Here is a 14,222-nt window from a genome sequence, read left to right on the forward strand (position 1 = left end):
CGGAGGCACCGTTAAAACTGTGTTATATTTGCAAGTCAAACTGGTGCACCAGTTTGTCATTTTAGAGTCACTGTGGAGCCGACGGCGTGCTGACAGACGGAGGAAGGAGGCATCGCTACATGTTGCTTAAGAACATCAATCTCGCTTTATCTCTCCGCTAGACGTTTCCTTTGATTTTAGCTCACTTGCAGGTCCAATTAGTTAACTTTCCATGTTGTGAAGAATGTTATTATGTTTCTGTCAGCTGCTTTGTTGGGGTTAATTAGTCATAAATTATTATCTCATTAAAAAGCAAATCATTTTTCCTCATGCAACATTTTCACATTCTTTAAAACTCTCATAGTCTGATTCCATAAACTCTCTAAACTGCCCAAACTTGCAGTAAATCTCCGGTTTCACCTTCATCATCAGCATCATCATCAACGCCCCTAACATGTCCATATTAGACGACCTGTTCTGCTCTGTCTGTTTCATTCACAAAAAAACGTTCCCAAAGAGTGAAAAGAAGACACGTTTATCAGAGTCAGTCGCCATAGCAACAACTGCACCATGATGGAAATAAAGAGGAAACGCTTTGACGTGAAGTTAAAAAAAACGTCTTTCTAAAGCGAAGCGATCCGTGACTCGTATGAGAGGAGGTCATGTGACCGTCACAGAGATATTACAGGCTACAGGAGGTGATGTTACACTGTCAACATGATGCCGGACAGAGAGCTGCTGCTGTTTACTACGACTGACATGAACATCAGCACATGTAAAGAAAACAGTGGCAGCCATGATGATGTCATATTTAAACTCCCTTTGTGAAGAAAATCTGTTGAATTTCATTTGTACCTCTGAGAAAATACTAAGTAGAAGAAAACTGATGAAAGCCAGACATTTATTATTATTTACGATTATTAAATTATTTACCAACTATTTTGATGATCGATTGATTGTTTGGAGTCATTTCTGAAAAAGATCATGTCCAAATTGTCTGATTCCAGCTTCTCAAATGTGAATATGTTCTGGTTTCTTTAGTCTTCTATGACAGTAAACTGAATATCTTTGAGTTGTGGATGAAACCAGACATTTGAGGACGTCACTGATCAACGTTTTTCACCATTTTCTGGCTTTTTTTTTTCGCTTAATGGAGAAAATAATTGACAAATGAATCGATAATGACTCGTATGTGCCTCTTCATAACGGCTCTGTTTATAGGAGGCCCTTTGCACATTTTCAGATTTGAAGTTTTTGTGTGTTGTTTTGTTCTTCTTGCAAAACTGCTTCAAAAATCAACCGATTTCTCTCGCGATCTTCAGCGGGGGAAAAAAACTTAAGCGAAATCACAGCGGTGGCATTCGAATCTACGTCTGCCATCTGCTCCGGTGTTATTAGACTCCGTCCTGCTCTCCACGTTCCCTCCTCCTCCTGAAAATATATTTAATAAAGTGTGAAATAGAGAATGGCGAGGCAGCGGGGAGCAGCCGGCCTAAAGTAATAGAATTTCAGTCTATGTACGAAACCTCCCTCATCCCCCTGCCTGCTGACTGTGGAGTCACTCATCTCTACCTCTTTCTGTTTCTCCATCTCTCTCTCTCTCTCACTCTTTCTCACTTTCTCTGTAACACACACACACACACACACACACACACACACACACACACACACACACACATACCGACATCTTCTGAAGGAGTGTCCTGCTATCGCGGGCAGCCAGGAGCAGATATTAATAGCTTTGCTCTCTCAGAGCTCTCAGCTGCCGTCTCTCTCTCTCTCTCTCTCTCTCAAACACACACACACACACACAGACACACACACACACACACACACACACACACACACACACACACGGTGATGCTTCTTGCATTTATTTGGACGAGAGCACAGAGACACGTGTGGACAGGACACACACACACACACAGTATCAGAAGGAGGATTTGTTGTTTGTCAGTGTGTTTGAGTCTGTTTTGGTTGCAGGTAATACTTTTAGCTTTTCTGGTTCAGAGAGCTTCGTTTTTAAAATCTTCTATTTTTATGGTGGTTTTTTACCTTGTAGAAGGTGGTTTGCACATATCAGCACACAAACCGCACTACCCAATAACCCAGAGACTGTGACAGTGTTAATTCAATCGTTTCTGTGCTATAAATGTGGATATAAAATCGATACATTATGTCTTAAAACAACACTCACACATATGTACAGTGAAAGTGCTGTTGGCTGTCGTCCATACTAGCTGCAGAGTTTCCTTCTTAAAGCACTTTCAATAATAGATATCAGTAGATAAAATCCAGGCACATATTTCTCTGCATAAATTAATTATAATTCATGAACAAAAAGCTAATATGTGATTTCAGCAGCCTGAGTGAGAACTTACAGACCTTCAGTATGAAATTCTCTTCACAGTTCAGCTAATAAACAGTCAGAGGCACAGAGGATACCCCCTACCAATTACAGGTGTAACCCCCCACCCCCCCCCCCCCCCCCCCCCCCCCCCCCCCCCCACCCCCCATCAACCTGCCACCACCACTGTTGAGCTCTCATTACGTTACTGATGTAACAAAACTCACACAACCACCACAGAATGATTCGTTTCACTATCAGAACTTGATCCATTCAGTCTGATAACATTTGGAAAGTCTAGACGAGTTGCACGATTAAATTATTTTATCCTCATTCAAGTTAGCAGAGGGCTAACTGGAAGTTAGCTGGCTCGGCCGGCAGATTACGGATTACCGTAATTACTGGGAATGCAGTAACGAAAAATTAACAGAGCAAACGGAAGCAGAAAACAGAAAACGAGGAGTCTTTGTACTAAAATATGAGCAAATATACGTATCAAACAGAGAGAATTAGAAATAAAGGCCTCTCTCTAATAGAAGGCTGCTTCCAATAAAGACCTGGTACCCTCTGCAGGTGAGGCAACTATTACAGGAAATACAGTAATTTTGTTTACTTAGTTAATATGTAGACTCTTCTTAAGAGAAGTGCTTTTTATTTATTTATTTATTTGTTATTTACTTAGTTAATTTATGTGAAGTTAATTTATAAGTTAATCTACCTTCATACTGTTCTTTAGTGTTCTCATATTCCAAATTACATTTGATTAAATAAAACCCAGAACCCCCCCCCACCCAAAAAAAAGAGTCTGAAAGTCTGAACCAAATCATGGATTTGGAGAACCGTTACAGCCCTACTAGCAATAATACTGCCAACGTACATGTGGACATACGATTATTGTTTCAAGACAGAGAAAAGCAACAAACTTAAAGTTGCTCTGTGGAATTTATTTACACTTGTTTACATTCAGTGTGACTCATCAAAACACACTGAGTGAATCTCTGAGCAACAATGTTCTTTTAATCAGTGTGTTTTCCCAGTTACGCTGTGGGATCAAATGTAAATGATGACTGGATTATTTGTGCTAAATGTATTCACTGCACAGAAGATGTTTTAACCAAAGATCATGATTGTTAATGTTACCCAGGTGCTGCCAGAGTCTCAACACAACCACAATACTGCAGTTTCTACCTGCCAGTAACGTGCTGCAGGATCAGATATTTTGGCAGAAAACAATCAACATATTCAGTAAATCAATATTCACGTTTTACAGATTTACAGAATTTTCCAGATATGTTAATTAACAACATTTCCTCGTTATGTTAATTGAAATGTTGCAGTTTGATTGTATGTAAACATAATTTCTAGGAGACAGTTTCCTTGAAGCTGAATAAACATTTTAATGTATTTGCTTTTTCTTTCTTTGAATATTTTGAAACCTGGATTGTTTACATCCTTGTTTACTTTGCTGACAGTCTTTCCTGCCTTTTTCTGGTGTTTCGCTGCAATCAGTGAAATAATCTGAAACCGTTGGCAGGAATGTGTTCAGCGTCAGACGAGACGTCAACAAAACAAGAACCCGCTCATGAAACCATCGCTCCATCGTCTCCACCTGTAAAGCTCATTGGTTTTGGTTTTTTACACATTTTCAAAGGTCCAGATTGGTGTTTTGTTCTCTCACACACAGAAGTGTTTCCTTTTTAACGTTCCAGATTACACCAATAAATTCAGATTAACAACAGAAGTGATGCTGTGACTTTCCTTTAAAAACACAGATTCCCTCAGTGGATTTAAATATGTGTCTCCGTGAGGTATTCTAATGATAAAAAACACCCGCTAAAGGTCTCACACTATCTTCCAGCACCGTCTATTTTAAAAAAATGAACGCTGAGTCAAGCTTCTTTAACTGCCTGAGGAAAACTATTAGTGGCTGAAAAGGATAAAATGAGGATTCAGCGTTTTATATTAATCTTTGTTTGTGTTCATTGTTCCCGTATGACGAGTGCAGGCTGTTTAAAATGAGTTGCTGTCAAGTCTGTCTAATTTAATAACCTGGTAAAAAAAAAAAAAGCTTTTATAGAGTAATTCTCTGATTTAACAGCCTGTATTTCATTTCTATTGTGTTTTTCTTTCTTTCTTAAAGCAGCTGCAGATTTTTTATTTAATCTACTGTGTTAAACTACAGTTGAACCACAACTGTGACTGTTTTTAATTTATTTAGTTTCAGTAAATTCAACCTTAATTTATTTATGTGTATGTTTTGACATGTTTTCATCTTTTTTATCGTGTCTGTCTACTAGCAGGATATCTACAGTCCTTCATGGGAGGAACAATTGATTAGATTTTGATGATGATCTGGATCTGGGATTTTAACCATTAGATAATTACTCATAAATATTAAACTAAGGGAGAAAACACTGCATTTCAAATTTACAGGGTCTTTTTTGAAGGGTAAGAAATCAGACTTAAATAAAACTCACAGTTTCTGTCTTTAAAGTTGATAATAAATATGTGATAATAACACTGAGAATATGTGTATTATCATTCATCTTCCAGGTGATAAGTACTGGGTGTTTAAGGAGGTGACGGCCGAGCCGGGTTACCCTCACAGCCTGGTGGAGCTGGGCAGCTGCCTCCCTAAAGACGGCATCGACACGGCGCTGCGCTGGGAACCAGTCGGGAAAACGTACTTCTTCAAAGGCGACCAGTACTGGCGCTACAACGAGGAGAAACGCACGGCCGACCCGGGATACCCCAAACCCATCACTGTGTGGAAGGGAATACCGGACGCACCGCAGGGGGCCTTCATCAGCAGGGAGGGATGTGAGTGTCTGACTGTCTGCTTTCACTGATATCAACTCAGCTGTGATGTACAGGACGTTAGTTAATGGTTGGAGCGTCTTAGAGGTATAACGGTGCGTTAAATGATGGTGAATTTAAGTTCCAAAAACTCAGCATTTCTGTATTAAAGGGAGAAGTGACACCGTTGAGAAACCTTAAAGTCCTTAAACTTTCATTAATGATTCTGCTGCAGTGTGACATTCATCATCGAATATGTTTGATTTTACATTATTTCTGCTGGAGACTTGATATCAGGACTCACCTGTTCAGTTTTATGGTTCTTGCTTTTGTGTTTTCGGGATGGTTTTGGAAGTTTGGTGTCGTCATTACGGCCACTGTTTCATTGCAAATCAATCACAAAGGTCCTTGTACTTCCCCTTCTCCAGTCCAGTCATCCTTAAATGCAGGTTTCTCACTGTCAACCCTTATATATAAGGTCGTATAGCTAGTTTGAACTACGTGTTTTACTCTTTGAACTGGAGCTGAAACAACCTTGTTAACTCTGGCAGGCGGCTGAGTGACAGGTGAGGTGATGTGACAGCGATGTGTCACTCAAAAGAGGTCCGGGTCAGATTTGTTCCCAGTCCAGATTAAATTGTTATTTGGTTTGGATTCAGACCTGAGTCTGCCTATTAAGAATGTGTGTATAAATAGACTCCATTTGAAAATCATACCTACTCTCTGTTATAGAAATAAAACCGTCTACATTATATATGTAGAAATGATTTTTTCGTCTTTCAACAAATTGAGCTCAAGAAGCCATTTTCCTTCTAAAGGGATAAATATCAGAGAAGAACGTCTGACCGAGAGACTAATTAGTCAACAAGTCAGTTAACTGGTCGTTGAAGCTGCCGGACAGACGACCAGACAGTCCCACACTGAATGTCTTCTCTCTTAACTTAGTGTTTATGTTATAGCAGCATCACATGGCTCAGGAAAAAATGCCAGACACACACACACACACACACAAACACACACACACACACACACACACACACACACAAACACACGCATACACACACAGTCCTCTGGAAGAAAACTGCCCATCATCACTTCTACTTGTCGAGTTGTGACCTCATGACCTTGTGGCTGCCTCTGAGGGAATTGACAAGAGCCAGAGTCAGAGCTGGCTGTATCTGTGTGTGTGTGTGTGTGTGTGTGTGTGTGTGTGTGTGTGTGTGTGTGTCTGTGTGTGTGAGATCAGAGGCGGTGACATGGTCGGTCGGGTGTGGTGTCCTGGTGTTAGATGAGAAGCAATCCTGCAGGGACTTTGGAGGCAGCAGACAAGAGAGAGAGAGAGAGAGAGAGAGTGTGTATGTGTGTGTGTGTGTGTGTGTGTGTGTGTGTGTGTGTGTGTGTGTGTGTGTGTGTGTGTGTGTGTATTACAGCCGCAGAGATCTGATATGTTGTTCTGATATTTAAGGCTGCGACTAACGATTACTGTCATTATGAATTAATCTGCCTGTGAAAAGGTTGCTCTTCTCTTCTTCTCACTGTTCTCAACATTCACACAGTTTTTTAAGTGTTAAATCAATAAATTCAGTCCAAAGTTTCTGTTAATCTGTTCATTTATCTCTCATGTTGTCACTTTTTGTTGAAGGGCTTCAGTCCTGCTGTGATGTGTTTGTGACGTTAGTGGTTAATCAGTGACAGTGACAACAGGTGTGCACCATTAGATGCACTAAGCAGTGAGTCAAGTTGAGGCAGGAAAGATAAAACTCTTCTGTTGTAAATTACATTCTGTATAATTTGGTGCATTCACAACATTACTGATTAATCTGTTGGATTTTTCCTAAATTAATCAGTAAGTTGTTTGATCTATAAAATGTGAGAAAATGGTGAAGACGACGTCCTCAAATGTCGTTTTGTCCACAGTCCAAAGATCTTCAGTTTACTGTCATCGAGGACTAAAGAAACCAGAAAATATTCACATTTAAGAAGCTGGAATCAGAGAATTTGGACATTTTTTAATGTTAAAATAGTCGGCAATTAATTTAATAGTGTGACAGTAGAAGACTGTGATTGTCAGCAGTAGCAGAAAAATCCCATATTAATAATATTCTATGTGATCTGAAAGCTCGGTACCAGACCAGTTCACCCTGCGTCTCCTGTGCTGATGGTTCATTCCAGTCAGCTGAAGCTGAGCAGGTCACTGGTCTGTAGTGATGGAGGGACGGAGGAGGTGGCAGCTTGCTACAGATTTTTTCCTCCTGCGTCCGTCAGAGGGCTCATTTTGTTTGTCTGTTTCATCAATATTCTTATTAATAAACACAACGTTCGCCTGCCTTCTGACCTGCTTCCTCAGCGTACCCTTTAAAGTTTTCCAGTGCCAAATAACATCTTCCACCCTTCGTATGGGCTGCTGGCGCTACACTGTTGATTATTTTCTTGATCAATAATTTTTCTAATAAAATGTGAAAACTGTGAAAAATACCTGTTGTAATTTCTTAGAGCCTGAGATGACGTCTGCAGATGTCTTATTTTGTCCAAAGATGTTGAGTTTAGACACATGAAAACTTGAAACTCTCATATTTAAGAAGCTGCAACCTGCAAACGTTTGTCATTTTTCTTTAAGAAATGACTAAAATGATTATTCGATTATCAGAATAGTTGCTGATTGATTTTCTGTTGATTGATGGTTAATCATTGCAGCTCTAGTGATATTTAGAGTTTATGTCTGACCATTCTCATACCAAAAACATCCAAATACTTTTCTACAGTATGTTTCCCTCTAGAAGTGTGTCGTCATTACTTTAAAAGTAAAAACAAATTTTTACACCATCTGAGGAAACTAAAGCTTTCTACTGAGACTCCTGAAACGCTCGAAGGATCAGCGGATCACTTCTGTTTTGGAGGAAACTGTGGCAAAAGAAGACTTTTAACCTGAAAGCCATTACGCTTATATAAATATTATAATTTAATTTAATCTTCATAGTGGAATTTTGTTAGACTTTAAGACACATTTTCAGTGATTGAATAAGCTGATCTTCAGCCTCTTTGCTCATGATCAAACCTTACGAGCTTTCTGCAATGACAAAGAGAATAAAGTCTATTCAAACCAGAGCAAATTGTGTGAATCTAAATTTACAACATTTGTATGCTAATTTATACTCTTGTCACCCATTAACCTGCTAAAATAGGCGATTGACTCCTTTCCTGCTGCCAGTTGACAAGTTTGCTTTTCTGTCTTTTTGTTCTGGTGTGTCATGTTCAACATCGCGGCTAGCAGCTAGTTATGAAGGCTAGCATTGTTAGCATAGCTGTGCCATGCTGTGTGTATAAAAATAAGCAGCAGCATTTCTGGTGTAACGGCTGGGCAGGTGACAGGTGTGTTTACGGTGTTTGTGCGCTCTGAAAGACGTCACAGAGTGGATATAAAGTCACACAGATGGACTGTTTGCCTAGCATACTAATGCTACATAAAGCTAGCTAAAATTAGTGTGTCCATCTGGGTGTCATGTTTCCATCACTGCCAATTGGAGCCGGAGCCGATAAATACCGGTGACTACTGCAGAGTCATTTGACCCCGAATGAATGCTGATTGTACTCTTTCATACTGAAGACAGATGTTAGTGGGTTTTTTGACCATTGTGGACGAGATAGAAAGCTAACTATCAAACATCAGACATCATTTTCATAACCTCACACAGCTGCAGAGGAATTAATGTCCAGAAAGTTGCAGATCTCAGCTTTAAATTAATAATTGTTACAGAACACATATCTGAACAATAAACACAAAACACAACATAATAAAAGAGATTAACTGAAAGGTGTAATGTAACGTGCTAAAAACAAGTTTTACTGATTGTTTTTAGGTTGTTGTTGGTCAAGAAGAAGATTCTAGCTTTTCCTCACATCTGTCTGAATGTGTTAGTGTGTCTCTCTCTTTCTCACATACTGTCCCATTTGTTTCCCAGCTACAGTGTTTGTCTCACAGGCATTACATGATATTGCCCTTCAATAAAAACAACCACTGCTGGGACCAAAATACTGTAGCTGCCTATAAGCTCTGTGTCACAATAGAAATGTTATTGCCTCTAATGAGATTCTGCGCCACAGGGATAAACCAGAGCTGAGAGAGGCAGCTGAGGACACTGAAGATGGATGTTTTTGAGTTGAAGAGAAAGCTTTTCTTAAGGAGTGGGGGACAGTATTTGTCAGTGTTTGTTGTGCATGTAACTGTGTGTCTCCTGAGAGTGAGATTTTGAGGAATTTAGAAAACATGGTGGAGTTTTCTGGGTGGCAGTTATTATGTGTTGAGCCTCTATTCTTCCGACACAATCACAGAAGTGCAGCGCCGCTTTAAAGGTGGAACAATGTAGTTTTGGTGCTCATTTTGACTTTCTTTCAATCCAATATATGTTCACTCAAGCGAACAGACTCATTCTTAAGTGACACATACAAGAGATTGAAGAGCATTTGTGGCATTCATCAATTTTCTTGTACTTTAGGAATTTCTTTAGGTATGAAAAAAATCTAAAAATGGTCTAGACCTGTCGAACAGTCACAAACTGAGAATTATAATGTTTTAATCTGATTTGAAATTTAAATATGATATCAAAATCAACTAAAACAAACTTAATGCATAATATATATTTGGTCATCATGGCGGTTTACTGAGAGGTTTTTAGATGTGTTGATGTGGGGGTGTGTGGTCCATGAAGGGCGCCGCCCCTCCTGCAATTCCAATTGTTAAATACATATTTTAAAGGACCAGTGTGTAGGATTTAGTGGCATCAACAGTGAGGAGGATGCAGATTGTAACCGACTGAATACCCCTCCCCCTCCACATCCAAGTGTGCAGGAGACCGTGAAAGACCCTCTCTAGAGCCAGTGTTTGGTTTGTCCATTCTGGGCTACTGTAGAAACATGGCGATGCAACATGGCGGGTTGCGTGGAAGAGGACCTGCTCCCTATGTAGATATAAAGGCTCATTCTAAGGTAACGAAAACACAACGATTCTTCAGGTTATTTTACACTAATTAAAACATACTTATGAATATTATATTAAATTTCTGCCAAGTCTGTTTTGCTAGATGCCAGTAAATTCTACACACTGCACCTTTAATGAAAATCGTTTTTGTTAATGTTGTGTGTATGTATATATTTCAGTCGTTACTCTTACATAAATCATACATAATTACAGAAATGTGTGATGACTAATGAAAAAGTGCTGCCTACAAAGAGCCTGTCGGCGGTATGAGTGTAAGATGTTCGGTTTTTTCTGGTGGCCCAACCTGATTGGTTGAAACCACACGCAAATTTTCCAGTTGCTGATTCCTTATTAGTAATATATAGATAATATTTACCCCCTGAAGGCAGGCAAAACATACATGCATCATTGTGCAACTGTAATGATATCCGTAAAGTGAAAGCAGCAAAAAGTAAAGCTAGCCACCAGCAGCTGCTACACTTTACTGCGCGTGCTCATGGCCAAAATACACAGAGCTACCTATTGGCTATGGCCCCACCTAGTGGAAACATCAGGTCATGCCACTGTGCTAGTTTTTATGTCAGTAGTAGTAAACGGCAGCCTCAGGCTGTCTCTGCAGCTTTCTGTCCAGTATGATGTTGTGTTACAGCTGACAGTGTAACATCACCTACTGTAGGCTGTAATATTCTCTCCTCTAATATCTCTGATGGTCACATGATGCCTCTCATATTAGTCACGGAGCGCTTTGCTTTAGAAGGACATTTATTAGCATCTAACTTCATGTAAAAGCATTTCTGTCACAGTACAGCGCTGCTTTGATAGACTCATATTTTCTAATTGTTTCAGCTCCTCCTAAACACACCATGCCAAAAATCATTTTCTTCTTCAATTTACTTACGTCAAAGACCTTCTGCTCTGTTTCTGTATCACCTAGTAGAGTGTTTTTCTTTCCGGCTAGACGTTTATGCACATAGTCACTGTGGTTCAGGAGTACCAACCATTTTAATTTGGGTATTTCATTTTAGGTGTTTTTACCCAAAAACAGGGATAAAGTGGAAGATGTTTATATTACAAAGATAAATGCACTAATTTCTCTTCTCTTTTCTCTTTTCTTTTACCTCCTCCCCACTTTTTCTTCCATTTTCCTCCACCCACCATGTCACTATGATCCTCCCCGGCCTGTCATCTTCACCCTCAGACTACACCTACTTCTACAAGGGGAAGGAGTACTGGAAGTTTGACAACCAGAAGCTGACGGTGGAACCTGGATACCCCAAGTCCATCTTGCGCGACTGGATGGGCTGCGACCAGTCCGACATGGAGCGCTCTGGTGGCAATGGTAACCGTGGTGACCGCCAGCTGCCCCTCGACGACGTGGACATCATGGTGACCATCAACGACGTCCCGACGACAGTCAATGCCATCGCTGTGGTGATCCCCTGCATCCTGTCGCTGTGCATCCTGGTCCTGGTATACACGATCTTTCAGTTCAAAAACAAAGGAGTGCAGCAGAACACCATGACGCAGCACTACTACAAATACCCCGTTCAGGAGTGGGTATGACAGGCAACTTTGCTTAGAAGAGGTCAAAGTTCATGGAGTGGAGGGGGTCGAGTCGTCGTCATATTGTAGCTTATGTTGGCTAATAGCCAAGAATGCTAGCAAAGAAAATGAAAGTCACTGCTGAAAGACGCTAATTGTGCTAGCTACTGCTACAAGAAGGGCGCGCACTGGAATTGCTCTGCAGGAGTAGATGTAGACATTTGATCAGAGTGAGTGTGAGATTTGTGCCTGTCTTGTGTAAAACAGGAAGGATTCTGATTTTGTCTTTTCCCCTGTTCTTCTCCGGGCAAGGACGCTTAAAACAAACATGGCTGACGACAGCAAGAACAAGTCCAGGAAGATTTGATTGGCTAAGAGCAGATAAACTGCAGATTTTTCAGTCTCACCCACAACTTCTCTGGCTGCAAGTGAAATGGGATCTTAAAAGCGACACTGAACTTTGACTCTTTCTTCTGGGACCTACAACACACGACTCTCCTTCTCTGTGAAAATAAAAAGAAAGAGGAGTAGGGGCAGAATATGCTCCTCAAAGCCAGACACCACCTCCAAGTCTGTTCTAACAACAGCTTGAACTATTTCAACTATTAAGTCAGATGAAATTTAAAGAAAAAAAAGAAAATAAATTATTTAAAAATATCAAACTTGAAGATAAAATGTAGGTAGAAAGGCCATAACAAAAAGAAAACCAATGATCTCTCTGCGGATCGCTGAATTTTGTTAAAATTATTTTCAGTTGTGTGGAGATTTAAAACTGTCAAAGAGGACCTTTTTCTCTCTTTTCTCACCATACACAACAAGAACATCCTCATCAGCATTAATTCAGACCTTTATCAACTTAAAACTCCCCTCACTTAGTCAAACAAACCACACAGCTTGGACCATTGGGTTTCAGCAGAACATTAGGGTGTCATCGGCATATAATGATAGAATAGATTAATATCAGTTTAACAGCCTTATCTGTGTTTCCACAGGCCTAACACGTTTGCTCACATTTAACAAACTGCACCCAGACAACCAGAGCTGAACTAGTTTTGTTCCCTCAGGTCTTGTCTTTATCCTCGTCTTTGTGTTTTTTGTCTTTCCACGCTCTACCGGGGAGGGAGGCTCAGAGCAACAGGGAGGGAGGAAAGAGAAAGTAACAAAGAGGACAAGGAGGCAGAATAAAGCTGGGTTTGAAGATAGTGAGTTGGAGGGGGAGGGAGGGATGCACAGAGGATATACACTACCGGTCAAAAGTTTTAGAACACCTCAATTTTTAGGTTTTATTGAAATTTACTTTACTTTTTAATGTCTTAATGTACAAACAATTGGCGATAAAAAAAGAAAAGATGTAATCTTTTTGTTTAATAAAATTTAAATCCAAGTTTTTGACTCATCAAAGCAGCCATCCTTTGTAGATATAACAGGTGAACACACTTTCTTTCTACAATGGAAATCAAATATTGATGGAAAGCTCTTCCCAGCACTGTTGCAGAATTTTCTACTAATGTGTTGCACTTGCAGGCTACTTTGCTTTCACCCTTCTGTCCAGTTCATCCCAAACCAACTCGATGGCTGTGCTGGTTGCATGATTTGAAGTCTAATGTCTTATTCTTTTCTTCTAAGGTAGTTCCAACAGCCTGGAGGGGTTTTTTTGTATCATTATCTTGCTGTTGGATGAATTCCTGACCAGCTAGGTGTAGACCAGAAGGTGCTGCATGGCTCTGCTAAATACTGCCAGTCAGTCTGTGCAAGTCACCAGCAAAGGAGCCACAGACAGTCACACTTCCTCTTCCATGCTTTTATACAGACAGAGGGTTTGGAAGTAATCAGCTAAAGTTGGGATTAGGGCTGCCGCTAATGATTCTTTTCATTATCGATTAATCTGTTGATTATTTTCTCAATTTTCTAATCAATCAGTTGTTTGGTCCATAAAAAATTTAAGAAGCTGGAATCAGAGAATTTGGACATTTTCTTTCTTAAAAAAATGACCCCAAGCGATTAATCGATTATCAAAATAGTTGCAGATTAATTTAATAGTTGGCAACTACTCGATTAATCATTGCAGCTCTAATTGAGACATCTGTAGGAGTTGTTTTCATCAACTCTCAGGCTTCATTTACTTCCATTGCTGCAGAAAAGCTGTGAGTTGTTAACCTATTACTTGATCCCTGAAATTAACATAATTTTTAAATTTTTGGTAGCCTAAACTTTTTTTTTTTTTTTTTTACCTCTGGCAGTTTACAGCTTACCTTTGTACCATTTAAAGTTCTTCACCGGACTTGAGCTGCTTAAATTTCAATAAAAACCTTTGACCGGTAGTATATGTAGGCGTGTATTAGTATGCTGGCTGTGGCACGGCGACATCGACCGAGCTTAATGAAGTACTTCTGTTCACAAAGCTTTAATAGGGGCCACTCACCCTCCACATCCCTCGCTTTAATCCGACTGTCCTCCCTCGTCTTTTCTCCCCGTCCATCTGGCCTCTCTGTGCTGGGTTCACTCGCTCTATCTACCTTCTCGTCTCTACTTACCCTGTCTACCTCTGCTGCGCTCTCTTTTATTTTTTTTAATCAATACACC

At 40.0% G+C, this 14,222-nt stretch overlaps 1 protein-coding gene across 1 annotated transcript in view; it reads left to right on the forward strand.

Moving 5' to 3' along the window:
• mmp24 (matrix metallopeptidase 24) overlaps nt 1-13,578 on the forward strand; it is a 77,967-nt gene extending 64,389 nt beyond the window's left edge. The window contains exons 9-10 of the mRNA XM_044349993.1: nt 4,880-5,146; nt 11,296-13,578. Coding sequence (XP_044205928.1) covers nt 4,880-5,146; nt 11,296-11,660 — 632 coding nt within the window. The 3' untranslated portion in view covers nt 11,661-13,578. The remainder of the gene's footprint in view (nt 1-4,879; nt 5,147-11,295) is intronic.
• The last annotated feature ends 644 nt before the right edge of the window (nt 13,579-14,222 follow it).

The sequence above is a fragment of the Thunnus albacares genome, chromosome 4, assembly GCF_914725855.1.
Source record: "Thunnus albacares chromosome 4, fThuAlb1.1, whole genome shotgun sequence".
Lineage (NCBI taxonomy): Eukaryota > Metazoa > Chordata > Actinopteri > Scombriformes > Scombridae > Thunnus > Thunnus albacares.